Source organism: Plecotus auritus, assembly GCF_963455305.1.
Source record: "Plecotus auritus genome assembly, chromosome: 9".
NCBI classification, from domain to species: Eukaryota; Metazoa; Chordata; class Mammalia; order Chiroptera; family Vespertilionidae; genus Plecotus; species Plecotus auritus.
Window position 1 is genome coordinate 82,206,132 of NC_137783.1, and position 26,047 is coordinate 82,232,178.

General features: G+C 38.4%; 1 protein-coding gene across 1 annotated transcript in view; it reads left to right on the plus strand.

Moving 5' to 3' along the window:
• The window catches only part of DDX10 (DEAD-box helicase 10), a 258,829-nt gene that overhangs the window by 144,511 nt on the left and 88,271 nt on the right, over nucleotides 1-26,047 (plus strand). Inside the window, exons 14-15 of the mRNA XM_080643092.1 lie at nucleotides 18,601-18,720; nucleotides 21,944-22,105. Coding sequence (XP_080499218.1) covers nucleotides 18,601-18,720; nucleotides 21,944-22,105 — 282 coding nt within the window. The remainder of the gene's footprint in view (nucleotides 1-18,600; nucleotides 18,721-21,943; nucleotides 22,106-26,047) is intronic.

The following is a 26,047-nucleotide window of genomic DNA, read 5'->3' on the forward strand; positions in this document are numbered from 1 at the left end:
AAATATAATAAAATGGAAAATACCATGCATGCAAAATATAGATAAAATAGAAATGACTGGTGGGACATTTAATATGCAGGTTATACAAGGCTTTGGTTTTTAAATATGGATAAGGAATTTGGCTCTGAGATCTTACCTGTTAAAATGAAAAGAACACCTTTTCCATAAGGAGAAAACATTCTTCTCCAAAGAAGCACAGCTTTTTCTTGCAATTCAACAACTATCTTACAAGACATAAAATAACACATTTTATGTGGCAATGGCTAATACCTATCCTAAAGTAAACTGGAGAGGTGATACCAGGATAAAGTTTAGGGAGAGTGTCTCTCTGAAAACTGACTGATAAGGTACCCAACTATATTTCTTTCCCACTCTTTGCTGCCGCCCCCCATTATGCATGCATGCTTCTCTGAGTAAGGTAGAGCTCTTTTCTGACAGAGTAGTGAGATGTAGTCTACTCATTATTCTTAAACTAGAGGCCCGGTGCACAAAATTTGTGCACAGGTGGGGTCCCCAGGCCTGGCCAGCGATCAGGGCTGATCAGGTTCCCCGCCTCCCTGCCTCCCTGCCTCCCCACCTCCTCACCTCCTCCTTCCCTCACCGCCTGTGCACCACCATTGCACGGTTCCCCACCTCCCTGGCTGCCCCCCCCCTCCTTCCCTTGCCTCCCGTGTCTGCTGCCACCCACCCCTGGTTCCCCATTCCCAGCCCGGGGCCTGGTCCCGATCAGGTGATTGGGACCTGCCGGCCGGGGGGAGGGTCCAACCACCACTGAGGTGAGTGGGCAGTGGGCCAATTGGGGCCTGTCAGCGGGGGGGAGGGACAGGGGCAGGGACCCAGGAAGTTAGCTGCCAGCCCCGAGGAGGGAGCTGGCCCTTGGCCCCCTGGGAAAGGGGCCGTGTCTGCCGCCACTTCCCTCCTGCCCCCCAGTTCCCTATCCCAGCCTTGGGGCCTGCCAGTGTTGGGGGGGGGGTGAGGGACCAGGTGGTTAGCTGGCAGGCCCCATCAGCGAACGGGGCCTGTGGGCTGAGGGCAGCTCCTGTGTTGAGCGTCTACCCCCGGTGGTCAGTGCGTGTCATAGCAACTGGTTGTTCCGTCGTAACGGTCGTTTAGGTTTTTATATATACAGATTAGTAGCTTATTCCAAAGCAAGTTGAAAATTAGCCAGATATGTCTTTAGTTGAAGGAGGCTTCCTGTAGGTGCTCAAATAAATAGCTGATAACTATTATTTTATCAAGTTACTCTATGATAGTTTGTAGTCTTTTATTAGAAAGTTTTGACATCCAGCATCTTGGATTAAGATTCAATGAGGCATATTATTAGTGAGTTTCATAATAGAGTAACTCCAGAAATCTTAATATACCTAATGGAGAATTAATTGCATTTTAATATAGAAAATTCCCATCAGTTTGACCTGTTTACTTGATTAGATTGGAATTGAATGTTCACAACTAGTTTGAGGTAAATATTTTATTAGTATTATCATTAAGTTTTCTATTGCATTCATTTATTAATAATTCAACTAATTCATTTAAATTATTATATGGCTTAAATAATTCAAGTTCTCTGAAACAGTCTGGATAAGTTGTAAATAATGCTTGTCAGTGATAACATACTAATTTGAAAATACCACATTGAGTTCTCAAGGTTCATTTCATGTTCCAGTGTATTCTTTTCTTTTGGACTTACCACTTCTAGTCTTATACCTCAGGAATTCTTTTGATATAAGGCAGATAATATTTGGGAGATGGAAGATAATTATTACATATCCTGTCAGTAACTGGTTAAGAAATTCTCAGTTTCCTGTTTTTGGTTTAATTATTTTGTTTTCCAATTTAGAATTGATTGTTTGATTGGGTGTCTGTTGAGGGGAAAATGATTTGCAATGTTTTTGCAATGCATCACTAATCACGAGAGTTGTAATGTTTTTGCAATGCATCACTAATCATGAGAGGAATTTTTCATAGCACTTTTACTTAAAAACTACAGTAGTTCCTTTCTTGTGTTTTTGTTTTCAGATTGTCTTCTTTTATTATCATAACTGTCTCAACTCTACAAGGCTGTCCTTTCCCCTGTGTGTTTTGTTCTATACATCCTGTCTGTTTTGCCTCGAAGCTTGTCACAGAACTCTTATTACCTTTCCAGTCTCCCAACTTTACTTCACCTCTGTGTGTAATTACTATTGTCTTTTTCCTTGCATGATATAAGAAAATACAATTAGTCTGTGTTTTCAGTAGTAGGTAGACCTCTCAAGGTTAACACTGGAACTTGGAAAAGAAAAAAGGCATTTAGATTGAGATTTTACCAATGTTAATTGCTTATTTAATTTGGAAACTACATGAATTTTTTAGTGAAAAGAGTAATTTTCCTTTTGTTTTTCCTTGATGTAATTTAGTCTTTCAAAATGTACAGGAAGGATAATTATAGGTGTCCTCATGCAATGCATTATTTTGTTATTTAGTGGATTCTCTCTCAAAGGATTTGTTCAAGGAAAAACTGTATGTCTATATCCTAGGGAGGTCATGGGCTCTAGCCCATGGGGAGTGGACTAAACCTTCCTACAGACAGTGTTTCTAGAATTTATTTGAATCAGTGACATTGTGGAGTCCCGAGAAGAGCACATACTTGAAGAGCACATTTTGAAGTTTAATGAGCCTGTGTTTAGAGGCTGCCTCTGTTGGGTAATTATTTAACTTGTTTTATTGTCAGTTTCATCACTTGTAAGATGCAGGCAGTACCTTAAAAGGGAAGTTGTGAGGAATGATTCAAATATTAAACAGCTAGCCTGGTATCTGGCAGATAACATCTCTACTGTTTTGTAAATTCAAAGAAATGTTTAATGGCTTTTGATTTGCTCGGTGAATCCATCTGGATTGTCACTTGTCATGCATTGGAACTGAGGACAAATACAGCAATATCATGGCATGGATTAAGGAATAAATGAAGGGAAAAGGAAGCATTTTATGGGGGAATAGCCAGGATCAGCAAGACTTGAGGCATGAGTTCCCAATCCCCTTATTCTACATAGAGAGGTACCAGAATTCTGACAGTTTGCTCAATATATAGAGCATAGATTTTATTCCAGTGGAGGTATCCTGCTCCATATTATCCCCCCTTATTTATTATAGAACAAGCCATAGATTCAACCTTACCAGTGAATAGTTGCACAAACTAGTTGGGGACCAGACAGTATAGTTGGATGCCTATAGTCATGTGAGAAATTCATCTGTCCAGCATGTGAAGACCTGGGGCCCATGGGATACCGAGTCTGCCCTGCTAAGAGAAGACACTATGGTCCTGTCTGAAGCTGAGCGTGATCTCAGCCTCTCCTGCTGGGAGAAAGGGATGGAGGAGTGATTCCAGCTCATTGGCGAGGCATCCAAAGTGACTCCTGACAGCATTTTCAGACAGTTCTACTTCTTGCATCACACTTTACTGCCCATGGTCAGTAAATCTGTTTGCTCAACAAATAAGTGTCAAATTAAATGTTAAATGTTATGTTTGTTTATGTCTATGCTATTTAAGCAAGTTGATGTCTTTGAATGACTCTTAAACAAATTCAGTCTTAGAATGAATATTGTTCCTGATGAAAATTGGTCTTAATTTGCCTAGGCACAGCTCAGCTTCACAAATTATTATTGATTTGTTCAGGCACAATGTAGACGCTTACTCTAGTAATTAAAGGGTAAGACAAACTCTCTGTCCACAGGGAAGTTAGTGTCTAAGAGGGGTAAAATAGAAGTGGAAGAATTTCTTAAAACTAGAAGAAATACCACAAGAGATATCACTGAAATGGCTGAAGGTAGAAAGTGAGAAAAGGTCTCAAAAGATAGCCAGTGTCGAATTTTACTTAATCACCTTAATTTTGTCTTTTTGGGGAGAATTTCAAGAATATTGACAGCTTTTGCATTTTCTAGTTTGTGGATAGGACAGTAAAGAGAGTGATTAAACAAACAAAACAAAACAAAAAAACCAAAAAAAAAAAAGAAAGTGCTATTTGGCTTACAGAGTTCGGAGCCTAGCAAAAATTTTATTTTAATTCTTTGGGAATTGCAGTATATAGTAGTTATTAATAAATTGTTATTCAGAGTATTACATTTTAGTGTCACAGACTTACTAATGAAGTAGCGGGGTGGAGGAAAAATAAACAAATGAGCAAGTATCTATCAACAGCTTCTAATGGCTGTCAAAAAATTTTTACTGTTTAAGTGCTAAGGAGAGCAGATAGAAATTATATTAAACACTGCATGCTTAACCTGCAGTTTGCCAGGAGTAAAAAAAAAAAAAAAAAGAAAAAGACAAAGTAGTAGAGTACTGAAGGACAGAATACTTTTTTCTAGATGTTATGCTTAAGAGAGAGAAAATAAAATTAGAGGTAAGATTTAGTCGTAGCCATATGGTCCTTCTTTGAATAAAGACCACTTTTAAAGTAATTCATTAAGCCTGGCTGGCGTGGCTCAGTGGTTGAACATTGACCTATGAACCAGGAGGTAACAGTTCAGTTCCCTGTCAGGGCAGATGCCTGGGTTGTGGGCTGGATCCCATTGAGGATGTGTGTGCAGGAGGCAGCCAATCAATGATTCTCTCTCATCATTGATGTATCTATCGCTCTCTCCCTTTCCCTTCTTCTCTGAAATCAATAAAAAAGTATTTAAAAAAAAGAATTCATTTAAAGCCCTGGCTGGGTAAGTCAATTGGTTAGAGCATCATCCATATATGCCAAGGTTGCAGGTTTGATACTCAGTTAGGGCACATACAAGAATCAACCATCTCTCTCTCTCTCTCTCTCTCAAATCAGTAATTAAAAAAAAAAATCTTTGAGGGATTCTTTCCATTTTAAAAATATTTGCTGTTGACCAACTCTTGATTTCCATTTTATGGGGTCTCTTAGTGTTGCTACAAAAAATTATACTTCTCAAAAGGAAAGTGTATTCTCTGAGATGTTTCTGACTATGACTAAAATACTCTTGTTATATGTGGTGTCAAGGAGATTGCAGATTGGGGTTTTTGGAGGACTATCCCTAACTTTGCTGGTATTGACTATGATCTTGAACTTCTCTTAACCTCTGCATATGCATGTGCATGCAGTACTATTCCTCTAAGCCTTTTTAGCCTTCTAAGTTCTGTACTTAATAATACCAATATTTTTAATCGCCATATATGGTTTTGCATACCACTATTTTATAAATGGTGTATTTTTAAGAATATTCAATTTTAAATGATTAAACATCATCTAAGTACACCTTGTTGTAATGTAGTACATGTAGGCTAGCCATTGACCTTTCATTTAGTCTTTTTGCTTAGCTAACTTTCTTATATAGTAGAAGATAGTCTTGGAAACTTGGTTGTATATGTACTTTTGAACATGGAGTGGACTAGACATGGTAGTGAGGCTTGTTATTTCTCTTTCAGTTATGATAAATCCTATACATATCTTCTGATGTAGTAAAGTCAGCAAATTTAGAAAAATGTCAAACACTGGATCCATTGATAACTAGTAGCAATGATTACCTTATCTTGGGGGTCTGGGAGGTTGGTGTAAGTATATCCCAAATGTCTTTAAATACAATGTCAAAAATGGTTTAACTAACCAGTTACCAAGTCTGATTTGAGTTTACTGTATATCTTAGTTCTATGATTGTAGTTCTTTGTGAAGTCTTTAAATTATATAAAGATTATATTTTTGTAAACTTCGAGTACAGATCCATGTCCGTGTGTGTGTTTACATATAATTTTAAAATTGGTGTACTGAATAACTGATATTAATGTCACATTTGCTTATTACACACTCATGATGAATTTTTAGAAATTCCGCTCTAGATCACAGTAACCAGACTGCCAAATAATTTGGTATTCTTTTAGGTCCTGGAACCAGCTATGGAATTCTCAGTTAAACCTTATCTCTGTAATAAAAACCCAGTGGTTGTGACGCCATAACGACCAATGACTGATTACCAGGAGGCTGTGTGCGTGGCGAGGCATGCGCTGGTGGGTGGGGCTGCGCGATTTCGCGTGCTGGGCTTCTAGTAATCACATTGTTGACTGTTATTTTGATACTATATAGCAGTGGTCGGCAAACAGCAACTCGTGAGCCACATGCGGCTCTTTGGCCCCTTGAGTGTGGCTCTTCCACAAAATACCACAGCCAGGGCGAGTCTATTTTGAAGAAGTGGTGTTAGAAGAAGTTTAAGTTTTAAAAAATTTGGCTCTCAAAAGAAATTTCAATAGTTGTACTGTTGATATTTGGCTCTGTTGACTAATGAGTTTGCCGACCACTGCTATATAATTTTGGTCAAACTGATTCTGATTAAATAACTACTGCTTATTGCTGAGTCTCTGGTATTACTCTGAAGGAGGTAAGGGTGTAGATAGATCAGATGCTCCCCCAAGAGAAGCATACCTTAGTGCAGTGATAGGGAACCTGTTTTCTGCCAAGGGCCATTTGGATATTTATAACATCATTCGCTTAGTATAATTCACTTAATCTAAATTTATGTTCTATGATAAAAGTTCCTAGATTTATTGAATTTTGAGTCCTGCTTGCAGTTGCTTTGGCAGGGCAGACCAAATGATTCTGTGGGCCTTATACAGCCATGGGCTGGATGTTCCCACCCATGCCTTAGTGTCATATTGCTTATTGTAATTTCAGAAAACCTGCCCAGGTCTTTTAACTTGTTCATTACCATCATCCTAACTTACTTATACATAGTCTTCCTCAATCCTGTTAATTCAATGGCCATGTAACTCAATTAGCTTTCTTTTTTATACAGTACTGTTTTTTAAAATACATAGTTTATAATATTTCTAAGTTCTAGAAGAATTCTAAAAGTTGTAAGAGACAACAGAAATTGATGCAGCCAATTTGGACAGAAGTTAGAAATAAATCCATACTATAATTTTTTGAAGTCTAAATAGAGAGTCAAATAAGTACATATCAAGCTCCATTTCTTTAAATTGCTTCCAGCTGCCTGCTTCCTAATATAGAAATATTTATTTAAAGTGGCACTTTAAAAATTAGATTCCTAAGGCAAAATATGACTGGCTCCATAATTTTGTTAACAGGAAATATCTGGCTTTTTAAAATTTTTTTGGAGGGCCATGTTGTAAAGGAAATAATACATATTTTCTGGCTAGTAAAACAGAACAGTTAACAGCCTAGACAATTTTAGTGAACCAAAGGAAATTTCCTGAAGTAGTAAATGAGGAATATGAAATTATCCTTTCTGTGTTCCAGTAGTGTAAGTGCTCAAAAGGTAGCAGGAACTATCCTATATAATAAAAGGGTAATATGCAAATTGACCCTAACAGCAGAACAACTGGAAATGACCAGTTGCTATAATGTGCATTGACCACCAGGGGGCAGATGCTCAATGCTGGAGCTGCCGCCTGGTGGTCAGTGTGCTCCCATAGGGGGAGCTTCACCCAGCCACAAGCTTGGCTGATAGCTGCGAGCTCAGCGGCGGTGGTGGGAGCCTCTCCTGCCTCCTCAGCAGTGCTAAGGATCTCCAACTTTGGCTTAGGTCCGCTCCCTGGGGGACATCCCCCAAGGGCTCCTGGGCTGCCAGCGGGATGTCTGACTGCCAGCTTAGGCCTGTTCCCCTGGGGAGCGGGCCTAAGCCGACAGTTGGACATCCCCCGAGGGGTTCCAGACTGCGAGAGGGGGCAGGCCAGGCTGAGGGACTCCCCCCCCCCCTCGCCCCCCCACCAAGTGTACGAATTTTCGTGCACTGGGCCTCTAGTTTAAGATAATAAAAGACAAATACAATGATGGATTTGGCTGGCCATGAAGTTGGGAGTGAGGCTAAAAGTAAGGAAATAAGCAAAGTAAAATACATAGCTTATATGTATTTGGTGGAGAAAAGAAACTTAAATCTTATCTGGATTAATTGGGAGCCAGGAAAGATTTAAAGAGTTAGTGGACTAAAATACTATAAAGAGGCTTTTTAAAACCAAGGAAAATTTTGTGTTAATTGTGACAAGAAATTGAGGGAAAGAAGACAAATATGTTGGCAAAAACAACAACACTGGCGTTTGAATGAGAATTTGGTGGGTGGACTCATCTGAAAAATGAGAGAAGGGATAGAGGGAAACAGAATCTGTATTGGAGATCTGAAAGTTATTTTTCTGAAAGCTTTTAGTAGTTAAGATGGTGGTACACACTCTCAGGGAGAGTTTATTCGGTTAAAAAAACAGCTTCTGGAAAGTATTCCAAGGTAAGCCTGTGGATTCAGACAGTAGGAATCCTGAAGGAGGAGTCTAGCAATAAAAAAACATTGCGTAGAATGGTAGTGCCTTATGATTCTCCATTACCAGAAGGAAGAAAGTCCAAGTAGACCTGAGATCACTACATATCTATGTAGTTTTTGGTCTGTGGGGAAAAAAAGAAATAAGCAATACTCAGTTGTCTGTTTTTCTATTAATGTTGACTCATCAAGATGATTTTAAAAAGAATCATGAATATTTCATAATAAATATTTTGTCATTGTTATTTAATATAGTATTCATTGACAAATTTAATCATTTTATATGTTGGAGTTGCAGCTTTGTTGAGGAATAATTGAAAAATATAATTGTATATATTTAAAGTATACAATGTAATGTTTTTGTGTACATATACACTGTGAAATGATTGCTTTACTAAGATCAAGAATCTGTCACCTCACAGTTAACTCCTTTTTTGTGGTGATGAGAATGATTAGATCTACTCTCAGCAACTTTCATAATACAGTATTATTAACAATACTATACTGTACATACATTAGAACTTCAGAACTTATTCATGACTAATAGTTTGTACCCTTCTTCCAAGCCCCTGGCAACACCATTCTATTTCTGTGAAAGGGGCCTTTTTTTTTTTTTTTTGCCTTTAAAGATTCCACATATAGTGATGGTATATAGTCTTTGTCTTTTCTGCCTGACTTATGTCACATAGCATAATGCCTTCCAGGTTCATCCATGTTGTTGCAAATGTCAGGATTTCCTTTTTCTCATTGCTGAGTAATATTCCATTGTGTACATATACCACATTTTCCTGATCCATTCATCCTTTGACACTTAGGTTGTTTCCCTATCTTGGCTATTTTAAATAGTGCTACAGTGAGCATGGGAGTGCAGATATCTCTCTCAGATATCAATTTTGTTTCCTTCAAATATATACCAGGAGTAGGATCACTAGGTCTATGGTAGCTTCTATTCTTATTTCATTTTTTAAATTGATTTTAGAGAGAGAAGAAAGGAGAGGGACAGAGAGAAACGTAGATATTTGTGAGAGAAACATCAATATCAGCGGCCTCCTGCACACCGCCTACTGGGGATTGAGCATGTGTCCTTGGGCATGTACCCTCACCAGGAATTCAGCCAGCAACCTTTCTGTGTACAGAACAGTGCCCAACCAGCTGAACCACACTGGCCAGAACATGGTAGCTTCTATTTTTAAAGTTTTTTTAAAAAATTAATTTCAGAGAGGTAGGGAGAGGGAGAGAGAGATAGAAACATCAATGATTAGAGAGAATCATCAATTGGCTGCTGCCTGCAAGCCCCCTACTGGGTAATGAGCCCGCAACCCAGGCATGTGTCCTTGACCAGAATTGAACATGGGACCTTTCAGTCCACAGGCCGACGCTCTGTCCACTGAGCCAAATCAGCTAGGACAGTAGCTTCTATTTTTAATTTTTTGAGGAACCTCATATTGTTTTCCACTGTGGCTAAACCAATTTACATTCCCACCAACAGTGTACATGAGTTCTTTTTCCTCCACAACCTTGCCAACATTTACCTCTTGTCTTTTTGATGATAGATATCCTAACAGGTGTGAAGTGATATCTCATTGTGGTTATTATTTCATTTCCCAGATGATTAAAACTCTTAAAAAAAAATAGGGAAAAAGCTACTTGATTTTGGTCTTGGCATTGATCTTTTGGCTATGACACCAAAAGCACAGGCAGCAGGAGCTGAAATAAACAATGTGACTACATTAGAGTAAAAAACAAACTAAAAAGGCAACCTATGAAATGGGAGAAAATATTTTCCAGTGATATATCTGATAAGGGATTAATATCTGAGATATATCAGGTGCTCATATAACTCAAAAGCAAAGCGACAATTAATCTGGTTTTAAAAATGGGCAAAAAAACTGAATAGAGATTTTTCCAAAAAGACATACAAATGGCCATTGTGTACATGCAAGTTGCTCAATATTACTACTCATTATTTCTCAAGCAAAGATTTTGTAGATGGCTTTAAAATAAAATGTCAACTAGTTCATCCTTTATTTAAACTGTAAAATTAGAACGACAGAAGAAATATGCTTATATAGCAGGTGGCTTTGCTTTTTTTTTTCTTAAAGAAATTCCACCATGGGTAAGGTTTGGTTACTTAGGCAATGGAAATATCTAAAGTTAAGTACTTTTAGACTTTTAGGCAACAGTGTTTATAAATGTTAGGAAATGCCCTTATCTTTAATGCAGAGATGGGGAATGTCTGGCCAGCGGGCCCTATAAGGCCCACGAAATCATTTGGTCTGGCCTTGCCAAGGCATTAGGGGTGAGTTACGTAAATGTTTGACCAAATAAAGCAAGCAAATTTTTAAGTTGATAGTTTTGTGTGGCCCATGAACAATGTTATAAATATCCAAATGGCCCTTAGCGGGGGAAAAAGGTTCCCCACCCCTGCTTAACATAAGGGTTTAAGCTATAATAGGTAACTTCTAAAGTCTCCACCAGAGCTGATAGTTCTGTATTTTGTGGGTTTCCTTCAGTTTTGGATACAGTTGATTTTAGAAACTTTTAATTATTCAGTGATACATATGGGAGCTACTTTAAGGAAGCATAAAAATCTGATTTCTTTAGAGTATCTTTTCCTTTAATTCTAAATATCTTTTACTTAAGCTTCCTTTTCTTTCTTTTTCCTTTGCAATACGATACTCCCTCCTGCCCCTGAATATCTAGTAGTAATACTAAAATATTAAGTTGGTTTTCTTAATTATACTTTGAATCTTATAGCCAGTGTTAACTATATCATGATCCTTCTGATCGGAGCCATTGTTTTTTGCGATGGTGATGGTTCCTTATCTTTCAAGTTTTATCAGTTTTGTATTTTTTGATATTTTCCTTTTAGCATTTTATTTTGAAGTCTAGCATACATGTTGTGGAAGAAGTGCAAATAGAAATGGAAATTGACGTTTTACATCTTGTCAGAAAATCTTTCATAATACTTTCTGGCTGCTGCAAATTTCATTTTTATAGTGATAACATAAAGTCTTATAGTCAAAACAGAACTCTTTCCTAACAGTGGAATACCTTATTTTTTTGTGATTTAATGAATAGAAATTTAAAATTATTAATGAGCACTTTCTTCTTTGTCCAAGAGCCAGTGTTGAAACTTAAGTAAAATCTGCATGTTAAGGAGTTAAATTAATTTTTAAAAAGTCTTTTAGCCCAGCCAGTGTGGCTCAGTGATTGAGCATTGATCCATGAACCAGGAGGTCAGGGCATATGCCTGGGTTGCTAGCTTGATCCCTAGTTAGGGGCGTGCAAGAGGCAGCTGATCAAGGATTCTCTCTCATCATTGATGTTTCTATTTCTCTCTCCCTCTCCTTTCCTCTCTCTGAAATTAATAAAAACGTATTTTTAAAAAAGAATTTTAGTTAGAAAAGTATATTAAGGTATGCCACAAAACCAGAAAATTCCATTACTTAAAAAATGTATTACATAATTAAAAATATATGCTTGCCAAAAAAAAAACACAACACAATTTTATTTCATACGGCAAAATTTAAACATAAATGATGAAGTGGGAGAAAGTATTAATGCATCTTTAACAAATGAAGAGATCCCAAAAATTAATAAATAAATGCTAGGAAGCATTATACATACTGGCAAACAATATATAGAGTGTACAAGAAGAAGTGCCTTTGTACAAATGCAAGTTAAGACTTCCCTGAGATGATATTTCTTCACCTAGTTGACTGGCAAATACAAAGCCTAATAACATACTTTATTTAATTAGATGTGGAGAATCAGTTCCTTTCAAATTTTTTGGCGAATTTATAAATTTGTATAACTTCTCTGGACACTTATTTTGAAATTTAAATGTACATACTTTGAGGGCTTTAATTTTCTAAATTTAATTTTAGAAATTTACCCTAGATATATAAATGCACACATACATGAAGGTTTATATACAAGACTTTTTTTTGTTAATTCTCACCTGATGATATTTTTCCATTGATTTTTTTTTTTTTTAAGAGAGGGTGGAAGGGTGGGGGAGAGACAGAGAGAGAAACATCGATGTGAGAGAGACACATCGATTGGTTGATTCCTGCACTCACCCTGATTAGGGTTTGGGATTGAGCCTGCAACTGAGGCATGCCCTTGACTGGAATCGAACCTGGGACCCTTTGGTTCGAAGGCCAACGCTCTATCTAATGAGCAAACCAGGCAGGACTACAAGGCTCTTTTATGAGTTCTTGGTGTCCTTCATATATACTTGCGTTGTGTAGGATGTCTCTGGAAGGATGCAGAAAAAGCTAGTAACAGTGTTTGCTTCTCGGGAAGTAAACTGAGGAGGCTTAAAAGGACACAAATGACAGGTTGGTTTTTTTTTTAATGTCCTTTCTAAAATAAACTAGAGGCCTGGTGCATGAAATTCAGGCATGTGGGGGGCGGTGAAGGAGGTCCCTTAGCCCAGCCTGCACCCTCTCGCAATCCGGGACACCTTGGGGGATGTCCGACTGCCAGTTTAGGCCTGATCCTCAGGGATCCCGCGGGATTGGTACTAAACTGGCAGTTGGACATCCCTCTCACAATCCGGGACCACTGGCTTCTAACTGCTGGCCTGTCTGCCTCATTATCCTAACCACTCACCTGACTGCCTAATTGCCCCTAACCACTCTGCCTGCCTGCCTGATCACCCCTAACCGCGTCTGCCTGCCTGCCTGATGCCCCTAACTGTTCGCCTGCCTGCCTGATTGCCTCTAACCACTCTGCATGCCTGCCTGATTGCCCCAACTCCTCTGCCTGCCTGCCTGATGCCCCTAACTGCTTGCCTGCCTGCCTGATTGTCCCTAACCACCTCTGCCTCAGCCCCCGCTGCCTCAGCTTCATTGGGAATGACGCCTGGAAGGTCGTTCGGCTGTCTGGTCTAATTAGCATTTATGCTTTTATTATTATAGATGAGTGTGTATTACCTGCTAAAATTAACATTCAAAAGAATGACATTGAGCTAAGACTCTGTTGTGAGCCACGTGTGAAATATGCCATCTGTGTACATACAGAAGGTATTTTACATCATTGATGGCCAGTAGTGCAGCCATGTTGAGTTGTTTGCTGCTCAGTTCAAACATCTGTCCCTCCAAAGGAAGTGTTCCTGACATCCTCTCCTTACCGTAACTTAGCTAGGGCAAGCATCTGTTACATGGATTTAGTTATCCTGTGCATTTGTTTCTGAGCACTACTACATTTGTGATTAAATATATTTTCCACTTGTTTAATGTGTCTCCCCCCCCCCTCCCCCTGATTGAGTTGGCTCAATGAGGTTTGGGACTCCACCTGGCTTTTTCACTGCTGGGACCCCAGGATGTACCATGATGTGTCTTGTGTATTGATGACATATTTGAGTGAAGAATAATTCTAGATTATCAGAACAAAGCTATGCCTATCAGGAAAAATATAACAGAATCTTTTCACACATGTTGCCATTTTTGTCCTTCTTTCAGTGGCTTCCCTTAAGCAAGCAAAATTTGACCTGTTTTTCTTTGGGAGCAGGGGTGGGACATAGGCGAGGGGGTCACAGATCCCATTTAGAAACCATGATAAATCATAAAAAATGCAAAGATACAAATACTCCCAAATTTTGTTACATAATTTCAGTGGTTTCATGGATTTCTCTTAAGCTCTTCCAGTAGACCTGTATCACTCTAAGCTTTCACTCTGCAGGATTGTTTTTCTGACTGACCCGTACCTATTCTGTTTTAACAGTTTTTGGTATCTTTGCTTTGTGACTTTTCCTCTCATTCCTGAGATTGGGCTTTTATAATTTATTACAAGTAATTTTAAACATACAGAAAAGTTGAAAAAAATGTGTACATTTGGACACTAGGATACCCACTACTCATTCTCCTATATAATAAAGAGGTAATATGCAAATTGACCATCACACCCTCACAAAGATGGCTGCCTACGACCAGGTGGGGGGGTTAGTGAGGGATGACCAAAACGAATGAACAGCAGGCTGCGTGGGGTGACAAGGCTGGCAGGGGGATTAGTGAGGGACGACCAAATGACTGAACAAGCAGGCTGCGTGGGGCGACCAGGCCAGTGGGGGGGCCATGAGGGGCGACCAGGCTGGCAGGGGGGGGCAGTTGGCCACCAGGCCGGTGGGGGGGGGCAGTTAGGAGTGACCAGGCTGGCAGGGAGGGGGCACTTGGGGGCTACCTAGCTGGCAGCAGGGGCCAGTTAGGGGCGATCAGGCCAGCATGCAGAGGCAGTGAGGGGCGATTAGGCCGGATGGGGGGGGTTAGTTAGGGGCGACCAGGCTGGCAGGCAGGTGAGCGATTAGGAGCCAGCAGTCCAGGATTATGAGAGGGATGTCCGACTGCTGGTTTAGGCCCGATGATCGGGCCTAAACCAGCAGTCGGACATCCCCCAAGGGGTCCCTGATTGGAGGCGGTGCAGGCTGGACTGATGGGACCCTCTCCCCTCCCCCCCCCCACACACAAATTTCATGCATCAGGCTGGCCTGTAGTATTTTATAATTAACCTTTTACTATTTTACCTTTAACATGCAATTCTCCTCTATTCATCCATCACCCTTTTTTATTTAATGCATTTCAGAGTAAGTTGCCAGTATCAGTACATTTTCTCCCATATAATTCAGCTTGCGTAGCTCTAACTAAAGATCAGTTTTTGCTTATAGGATTCTTTTGAGGTAGAAATTTACAAACAATGAAATGCATTAATCTTAAGTGTAACATTTGATGAGTCCTGTTAAATGTAGAGATCCATGTAACTCAAACTCTTATCGACATATAGAGCATTACTGTCTGCCTCAGACAGAAAGTCTGGTCCTGATGATCCCCATTATTTTTGTTTTTCAGTGATTATAACTTACTCCTGTTTAATTGTCATTTTTACATCATAATGAGACTCTTAGTTTGCGCTGTTTGATTGGCATTCTCTCTATCATTAATTGAGGTCTAATGACAGAATATCAGCCAGGCAGATATTCTATGATTAGGATGGACCTAACCATAAAACCAAGAAAATCTAGTAGGAGTCAGTAACATTGTCTTCACCCCTGGTGGTCAAGTTGGTGGTGTTCTTTGATAAGTGTTTGTGGGGAGGAAGTTGTAGGAGTAATGATTGGGAGTAAGTGGGGGAGGGGAGGAGGGGTATTAATGCTCTGTTTTATAAAATGTCCTATTGGTAGCAACTTATTTCAGTTGACAAGCTTCCTGCCACCCTATTCCCTTTTTTTTCTTTTTTAAAATTTATTTAAATTTTATTTTATTGTTTAAAGTATTACAATAGTAATACATATATATCTCCTTTTTCCCCCCCATTAACCTTCCCCCAGCCTCCCCTACCCCCTGTCGCATGCCCTCATCCCACCCCCCCAGTGTCTTGTGTCCATTGGTTGTGCTTATATGCATGCATACAAGTCCTTCGGTTGATCTCCACCCCGCCCCCCCCCCCCAACATTCCCCAGCCTTCCCACTGTAATTTGACAGTCTGTTCCATGCTTTACTGCCTCTGTATCTATCTTGTTGTTCATCAGGTTATAATGTTTTTTATTTTCCATAAATGAGTGAGATCATGTGGTATTTTTCTTTCATTGCCTGGCTTATTTCACTTAGCATAATGCTCTCCAGTTCCATCCATGCTGCTGCAAATGGTAAGAATTCCTTTTTTATAGCTGCGTAGTATTCCATTGTGTAGATATAGCATAGTTTTCTAATCCACTCATCTGCTGATGGGCATTTAGGCTGTTTCCAAATCTTAGCTATGGTGAATTGTGCTGCTATGAACATAGGGGTGCATATATCCTTTCTGATTGGCGTTTCTAGTTTCTTGGGACATATTTCTAGAAGTGGGATTACTGGGTCAAATGGGAGTTCCATTTTTAGTTTTTTGAGGGAACTCCATACTGTTCTCCACAATGGCTGCACCAGTCTGCATTCCCACCAGCAGTGCACGAGGGTTCCTTTTTTTCCGCATCCTCGCCAGCACTTGTCGTTTATTGATTTGTTGATGATCGCCATTCTGACAGGTGTGAGATGGTACCTATTCCCTTTTTAATTTAGGAGTTTTACCACCACAGTTCACTCATACTCTCAGAAGTCAGATAAGGAAATGAGGGTCACTCTATTTCCTGAGGGAGGGTAATAGTAATGTATCTTAGAGCACGGTATGGGGAGGGGGTTATGAAGGAGGGGCACACCAATTTAGGGCCTTATTTCATCAGATGTTAACATTCATGCAGTCATGGACACCCTGGGGGGTGGAAGAGATGGGGTGTCCCATGGTGAGAAGAAATCTAAAAACAAACTTAATCTCTGTAGAAGTCCTGTCAGATGTAGGTATAGAGATTGTAGCATATTGATGTCTCTGTCTGATGTAATAAAAATTTGTTACTTTAGAGGAGATTCATCTTTTCATAAACATTTTATGGATTTGAAATTCTAGCAGATTCTTAAGTGCTCTGATACTGTAGTTTGTGCATGTACAAAGAACAAGAAAAAGAAGTGTTAGTAATACCTATATAATGGAACCATTAGTGCCAATTTTTTTTGTACTTAAGTCATAATGTTATTGCAGATGTGCTAGCTGATTTTCATAATAGCTATTATCATTATCCAGAAATATAATTTATTAACAACTTGTTAGAAGCCTATTTTAGTAAATTTGTTGCTTTTTATTTTATGGTGTTATGTTTTTAAACATTTTTGTATTCATCAGCAATAATATTTTTGTTAAATGAATTGTTTTTTGTGTGCATATTTATTACCATAAAGTAACAGTTGTAATTGATGTACATCTTGAAGCTTCTGATAATTCTTGTGTCCTAGATCAATCAGTTCTGTTTTCTAACTAGTCCTGTGGTAGAGAATTAAAAAACAACCCAATCAACTAGGAAGCTCAAAGTCTGGGATTTTGCAAATTAAGCGTTTATACAGTTGGTACAATTTCTTTAAGTGGCATGAAATCAATATCTAATAGTGGTATTTGAGGTTTATCTAACACATATTTTATATGTTTACATTTATTATTAAACTCTCCCAACACCCTATGTGATAGGTACTATTATTATCCTCAATACCTAAAGCTGAGAGATTAAGTAACTTGCTCCTAAGTAGTAAAGCTTGAATTCAAATCTATTTTCTAAACTACACCATTTTCCTAACTTCTAATCATTCTGACCACTTGTCTAATGGAGGCTTCCTTAGATTAGTTTACTAAGTATCACCACTGGTATTACTGGCTTTAATTTAAGGAAAATAATCCAAATTCTTCTCAAAGGAGTTATTTCTTGTCATTCATTAAAATAGGCTATGATATGATCTGTAACGTCCTATATTAGATAGTTCACTCAGCATTCACTGCATAGGTAAGCTGTGGCTTTGTACTTTTGATATCTTGCTCTAGTGGTTTTAGGACATTAGCTAGGTGCTGATCAGTGTATCCCTGTTAAAGTTTTCATATTCCTTCTCACCATTGGTGGCAGCTTAGTTTTCATAGGGTGTTTTCCCATGGTAATCTAGGAAGGTATTGTAATGGCAGGAAGAATGCTGAGTGGCCATGTATTGCAGTCATCTTGCTTTCTAACTAAACATTTCTCTAGCCTAAAAGTTTAAGTTTGCACTTGAAAATTAGATGTATTTTTAAAATGTGTTCTGTTTTTTAGCTGGAAGATAGCTTTATTTATCTTACATGCCCATTTATCACATTATAATGTAGTTCCATTACCAGGATAGCATAGTTTTAGTAATAGAATAAATTTTAGAAGTTATGTCTAACTTCCATCTTATTTACACTTAAACCCCTTTAGCATGGTCAGGGGGTCATCCTATATAATAAAAGCCTAATATGCTAAGTGTCCGGTTGTCAGGTTGGCCATTCAGCCAATCAAAGCGTAATATGCTAATGATATACTAAGGCCACTCAACTGCTCACTATGATGTGCACTGACCACCAGGGGGCAGATGGTAATCTCAGGAGCTGCCCCCTGGTGGTCAGTGCACTCCCACAGGGAGCCAGGCTCAGTGGCAGTGCTAAGGATGATAACTGTCAGCTTAGGCCCACTCCCCGCCTAAGCCATCAGTTGCACATCCTCCAAGGGCTCCCGGACTGCGAGAGGGTGCAGGCCAGGCTGAGGGACTCTCCCTCCCCCAAGTGCACAAATTTCGTGCACTGGGCCTCTAGTTAGTTAATATGTCTAATGATTTTATTTCTGGACAGTGTTTTTGGTGCTTCTCATTAGCCATTGAGCAGTAAATGCACTCAGTTTTGGAAAGTGTATTTATTGCCAGACAGAGTTAAATTGTTAATATAAAGCAGCAATTTACTTAATCATCTGTTGTTGTTTTTTATATTCTCTCACAGAAGAAAGAATCTTCTAAATCCAGTGTCAAGAAAAAAGTGACCAAAGTCGCAGAAGCGAAAAAAGTAATGAAGAGAAATTTTAAAGTGAATAAGAAAATAACATTTACTGATGAAGGGGAGGTAAGATTCTTAAATGCTTCATTTGTGAGGTACAGCAGGTCCTCAAATGCGCCCTTTTATTATAATGTTGATGAGATGATGTAGCAGCTTAACTCTTGTTTATAAGCTGATGGTAAAATTGGTTTCATCATCGGTCCATTTACTTGACATCCCAGAAACTAGTGAGGTTGTTAAGTGAGGACTGTATGTTCCAAGTGTTATAAAGAGTTTAACTGCCCTGCTAACTACCATTCACTAATGAGAAAAAAATGTTTCTCTAAAATAGGATAGGCAGTTCCCTTCACTGTTACTAAAGGCATTCCATCAACTACTAGTATACACCTGGAGGCAAAAACGTTTTATTGACAATAAACTGAGATACTTCTTGGTGATAACAACAGAGTTAATTTTGAGCTTCCTAAATTCTGCTTGAATAGATTAGATTTTCTTGTCCTGGTGTCTATTAACATGTTCTGTGGGGACAAGCACAAGTAGTAACACAGCTACTTGCCACAACTTTGTTTGCTGGACTCTGAAAAAACTCTGCTTTGCAGTTCCTCAGTTTTAGATGCTGTGTTGGCATGTTTCTTACTTTCTGACCTGCTATGGGAAGGATTTCTCTGCTTTAAAATAATCTCAGACACATGGGAGCCTGGCTTTCCTCTCATCATTCCCTTGGTCTGAGTGTAAATATTTACCCATAGCTAAGGGAAGGGTTACTACTCACAGCTTGCTCATGAAGGGTCACTCTATTACAAATTAATACTATCTTTGTTGCTAAAGAAGAAGGATGTCTGGAAAGTCGAGTGACTACCTAAGGAGTAATGGCTAGAAGTTCATGGTGATTGCAGGCTCTTCTGAATATTATTTCTTGGTTTCACTCACCAGCCTACAGGTTTCCTTGTTCATCCTAACACAGCACACAGCACCCCACACTTACATAATCTCATTTTCCTTGCCTTGCCTTTTTGTTCTTTTTCCCATAGCACTTACTATGTAATTCATTATGTGTTTATTTGGTGGTGGTTCATTTCTTCCACAGTGGAAGAAATGGAGGGAAGGTATGTGTTGACTTTTCTCACTACTCTGTCCTCAGCACTTAGAACAGTGTTTAACATACAGTAGGTCCTCAAAAAAGTTTGTTGGATGAATGAACCATTGTCTGATACCCAAGAAAATAACAGCTTTTTATACCAACTGTAGTATATTACATCAGCTATTTCATTGTTATTGATATAAGTGATGCCTAAGCAGTCTATATCCAGTAACATATATTTTCTTTTAATTTTCAAGTTAAGAAAGATTTGGGTGTTTGGGGCAGGGGGAGGGGATTTTATTTCAGAAGTCTGGGTTTGCACTAATAATATGGAGTGAAATGGTGTCTGAATCATGAAAACTAACAAAATGAAGTGCAGTTCAAAGTTGTTGGTAGTTGCAGAGGAAGCCTATATAATTGATAAGTAATGAAATCTTATCATTATGAAATTACTAAAAAGAGGTCAGCACCTGAGAAGCAGGCCAAGCCATACTGTAGTTGTATTACATCAGATACTTAGGGTAAAACAGGATTAGTGCTGTTAGCATAAAGAGGTTCCTTACTGTGTTAATAAGTTTTAACTGCACAGATTATACCAGTTGGCTCCTAGGTGGATGTAAATCTTTAACTATAAAATTTCATTGTAAACATATTGCTGATAGGAGCTCTGTGTAGCTGTGAGCCATATTGAAAATTCTGATCTAAAACTCTGAAAGAAATGCTGCTATTGGTGCGACCCACAGAGGGATGGACTTTTTTCACTCTGACAAAAAAGAAGAGCAATGGATGGCATTCTTACTGTCATAGCTGATTTCTCTCACTGCTTCTTCATTCAGTATGAGTAACTGCTAGAGTACATTTGTGACCCCATTTGTTGCCAAAGGTTGAGACTGTAGGAATCTCATCTTGAAGAATGACTGGTGGCGATAAGAGGGAGAGGAGAAGTTAATACCTGTGACCTGTGTGCCTACAACTTCCACTTGCCTGCCAGTTAATTAGCAGTTTTTAAAAAACAATGGCAGCTACTTAGTAACTACATAGTAGGTAAAATAAAAGAATCATTCTTCGTCTAAATTGTCTAGAGCAGTGGTCGGCAAACCGCGGCTCGCAAGCCACATGCAGCTCTTTGGCCCCTTGAGTGTGGCTCTTCCACAAAATACCACGGCCAGGGTGAGTCTGTTTTGAAGAAGTGGCGTTAGAAGAAGTTTATGTTTAAAAAATTTGGCTCTCAAAAGAAATTTCAATCGTTGTACTGTTGATATTTGGTTCTGTTGACTAATGAGTTTGTCGACCACTGGTCTAGAGTTTTGCAGTGTTAGGCCTGGAATATTGTTGAGTCAAACCTTATTTTTCAGACAAGGACACAGATGCCCAGAGATTAAATAATTTATTCAGGATTGTACAGTGGGCTAAGTGAGAAAGGCAGGATATTAAGCCAGGTCTCCCAACTCCCAGATCAGTGCCCTGACTTCTATGTCACCTTGTTCCTAGCCATACACTATATGTGTAAAGTCATGCAGAGCTGAGCAGGCCTGTGAAACCAGACTAATTTTCTCCTTTTCACTTAGTTATTTCAGTCTTTGTGGTACCAGCCGTTATGTGATCCATTGATCAATTTTGAGCAACTAAAGTGTGCCAGATACTGTGTTGGGCTCTGAGAATACATGAACAAGACATATAACTGTCCTCAAGGAGATAAATTCTAGTGAGAAAACCAGGAACATAAAGCAACGCAGTACAGTGAGAGAGGTGTTGGAGGGGCCCTGGTGCTGGTGGGAGGGGGCTCTCAGGCAGCCTGGCTGTGGCCTGTGCACATTCAGAGCCAAGTCAGTGGACTAGAGCAGTGGTCGCCAACCGGTGGTCCGTGGACCACTGGTGGTCCCTGAGGTCCGAAAGGTTGGTGACCTCTGAAGTAGAGCATACTGAGAACACTGCTTGAAATGACCTGAGGCGACTACTGCTCCTCCACATTAATTTATGAAATTTTCCTTCAGTCTTACCCTCATTGGGTTATGGTGGCATTGCTTTCTCCCAATTGGGACAGTCTTCTGTGGCTTTGCTTACTTTAATGATGTTTGTTAGAAAGTTTAAAACAGTAAGGCAGAGAGTGTGCATATGCACTGGTTCAAAATCCTCATACAAAGGGAAATGGTTTTCTGCTGACACTCCCTGTCCCCTGTCCCATACTGAATCTTTTCCTGTCCGCAGTTGGTTCAGCAGTGGCCACAGGTGCAGAAGTCTGTCTCAAAGGACACTGAGGAAGAGGACGACACTGGTGGTATCAATTTGGATAAAGCAAAGGAAAGGCTTCAAGAAGAGGACAAATTTGACAAAGAAGAATATAGAAAGAAAATTAAGGCAAAGCATCGGGTAAGCTTTTTCCATCATGAATTAACACAGAGAAATTTAATATGTCCCTATATATATCTAAATATCATTACATATTCTTAATAATCATACCACTTTATTGTTTTCTCTGACACTTGTTTTTTGGTGGCTATTTTGTCCTTTTATCTATTTCTTCTTCTTTTGATTGGTAGAGGCTCTGTATACTGACTGATTTCTGAGAGGGTCACCAGATATGCTTTTTTTTTTTAATTAAAGTTTTAGTTTTGGGATAATTGCAGTTGCATATGTAGTCATTAGAAGTACTGTAGAGAGATCCCATGGGCTCCATTGCTATAGTTTGTCACTTCAGGAATGTTGCATAAGTGAAACTAGGTAGTATGCAGCCTTTAGGGATTGGCTTTTTTCACTCAGGTAATTCTCTCAATTTATCCAAGTCACTGTGGGAATTAGTACTTTATTCTTTCTATTACTGAGTAGTGTTTCATGTTATGGATGTACCACAGTGTGTTTCACCAGTCACCCACTTGAGCGACATTAGTGTTGTGTTAAGCTTCAACTTAATGGTCACATTTTTCCCCCATTGCAATGACTTGGTAATGCATATAAGATTAAACTTACTATATTAAAAAAAAAGAAAACCTGTAAGAGGGAGTGCTACTATATAAGCACGTGCCCCGTTGGCTTTAAACTTGGCAGTTTTATCTTGAAATGGGTTATTCCATTCTGATTACTCATGATGTTGCTCTCCTTTCACACTACTTAATTTCCATTTTGCTACACAAATGAGTCAATTAATGAAATAAAAAGAAATTTACATTTTTAAAGAAGTTTCTGCAGCATGCTCCTGAGACAGTGCATGATGTCAGGGGAATACAACATCATAACCAAGAATCACTATTATAATATTAAGTTCTCTATTAAAGAATGTTCAATCCTTTTGATGAGGCCTTTATTAACTGTATCCTGAGCAGGGTTCTTATAGTTTTTGACTCCTATTTGACCTTGTAATCATTTAATCGCCCAGGAGAAATTTCTTTTAAAAGAGTAGCAGTTCTCATTTCTTTCAGGTTTGATGCAGCTTCACAGCATTTGATGAATAAGAAAAAGTAGATATTGGAGTTAGCTTCAGGGATAGAAATGAACTGTGAGAAAAACATTTCAGAAATAGAACTAATGAACCTGAAATGTACTGGTTGCCATTGCTGGATATTTATGTTACTGAGAGAACTAAACATTTCCTGCATTGCTGTTTATAAGATAGTACTTTACATGGAAATTTGGCATTAATATTTGTTACTAAAATATTTAATAATACTAAAAGTGTCAGTAGCTTGTTATGTTTCAGCTCATGGTCTACTTTGAGCATTTATCTAGGGCCTTGGTTGGCAAACTGCGGCTCACGAGCCACATGCGGCTCTTTGGCCCCTTGACTGTGGCTCTTCCACAAAATACCACGGCCCGGGCGAGTCTATTTTGAAGAAATGGCGTTAGAGGAAGTTTAAGTTTAAAAAATTTGGCTCTCAAAAGAAATTTCAATCGTTGTACTGTTGATATTTGGCTCTGTTGACTAATGAGTTTGCTGACCACTGGTCTAGGGGAAGATTGGGCATAAGAACATTTTATACTTTATTTTTAAATTGTAGCCAGCAGTAAAAGAAATATGAAGGCCTTTTTAAAACAAATCAAAGGTTATTTTATATAAAATAGGTATATTCTGCACAAAGTGATCATGGCATGCCTTCCATATTGGAGGTTGAAAATATGTTGCCTGAAAAACGTACAAGGGAATAACTATAAAGTAGTCTTCTCTATATTCAATTTTTAAATTTTTTAAATTTTTATTTTTTATTGACTTTAGAGAGATTAAGGGAGGAAGAGTGGATGAGAGGGTGGGAGGGGGAAGAAAGGGGGGGGAGAGAGAGAGAGAGAGAGAGATAGAGATAGAGTCAGAGTCTAACCTCAATTTGTTGTTGTTCCACTTATGCATTCATTGGTTGATTCTTGTGTGTGCCTTGATCAGGGATCAAACCCGCAACCTTGGAGTATCAGGATGGCACTCTAACCAATGGAGCTACCTGGCCAGGGCCTCTATATTCAATTTTAATGTAAATGCTTCTTGACACAAATACGATTAATTTCTTGGTATTTTTTTTATCAGTAAAGTTATTTATCCATATGTAAGTATTTGCAAGTATTGGTTACTAACTTTTACTTCAAAAACTAAATGTATTAATAATATCACACAGATTAATTTTTAATTATTATCTTAATTTCTCTAACTGAACACGATATTGGTTTTGAATTTGTATTTTTTTCCTAATTAAGTATATTACTTACTATAATGACAATTCGTAGTTCTTCTAGCATGAGATTTTACCTTGGGCAACTGTAATTATATTTTCCTTAAAGCTATCAATTCTAATTTGTTATTTTTATGAAAATATATGGAGAAGAATTTTATGTCCCTAAAGAATACTTGAAATACTAACTTTAGGGCCTAGGAATAAGCTTTACTTCATGAAGACAGAAAAGGTAAAGAAACTTTTGACACAAAATTATGAATAAGGAATGTGCCTGAACTAATTTTACGTGTGAAAAGAAAACTATGTAAAAATCTATAATATAATTCTATATTTGAAACATACTACATTTTAAAAAATGTGTCAATTTTATTTTTATTTATTTTCCTATTTATTGTGCCAATTTTGGAAGTTTTTGTAAACTTAGGAGTATTCCTTCAGTATTTTGACTATGTTCAAAATATTTCATGATTATCTTATTTGGTTTAAAAGGATAAGATATTTAATATGTAAGTGAATTTAGTGTTAGTAATTTTGTTTGAAAGTAGTTGTTTGCTCCTGCTGTTGAAAATTAACAGCCTCTCACCAGTTTTGAATGCGTACTCAGTCTTTGTAATGTAGGATTCAGCTATCCTTTTTTTTCCTACCTCTTTTCCTCCATGCTATTACATCTGTTTTTGACTCATATTTTCATCTACCAAATTCTGAAAGCCCTGTAATTTGTATTGCGACTCCAGTAAATATCTTTCTCCTAAAGATTTAGAAAGTGAGCTGTAAGAATTTTTAACTAGTTTATAGCAAACAAAAACAAAAACCCAAAACAACAACACAAAAATTACAGCATCACTAGGAGTAGAAGCTTATCTGCCTGCTTGTTGGAACTCATAGTTACACACCTGGTGGACTTCAGGGGCCCTTTTGCAACTGCTTTGGGTTAGTTAGCAGTTTTATTTCTCTTCGTAAGGCATTATTTTCTTCTGAGACCATTCCGGTTTTTAGCTTCCCCTGGCAATTCAGAAGTAACTGTACTTCACTAGGCCTCTTAGTATTTTCCCTGTTGAACCTCTTGAAACTGTTCATCAGAAGTAAAATTATAGCACAATTTTGCATATGAAGTCATTAGTAAATCATAAAGGCAAAAACATTGCTTTTGCGTGAAAACATTGTGTTTTTGGTAATTCAATCAGAACTGTGAAAGATGGGTCATGGATCACATTACTGAAAGGTTTTTAATTTAATGGAGTGAAAGTCTGCTCTGTGGTGTATGTCATCGTTCTTAGTTATGAAAGATTACTTGTATTTAGGGTGATAATATCTGCTTTAATAGCTGAGAGTTAAGAAGCAATTCATTACGAAGTTTTCTTTAATTCCCTTGAAATTTACTTTGAGTACTCAATCCACTTTGGATTGTGTGTTTTGGTAACACAGCCATGTCTCAAGATGTGACTCTGGACTGCTCCGAGAGAGGGCATAACATTGCTTTGGATTCCATTTATTAGTAGCACGAATATTAGAACGTTAGCAAAGAAGTAAAGGGACTTTTTAAAAAAATCTATCTTGTTGACACAGAATTTAATTGGCATGTAATCTAGGTATCTTAAACATAATCTATATGGTAGTCAAGAGGGGAGCAGTAATTAGGCATCTTAGGAATAGTCGTAAC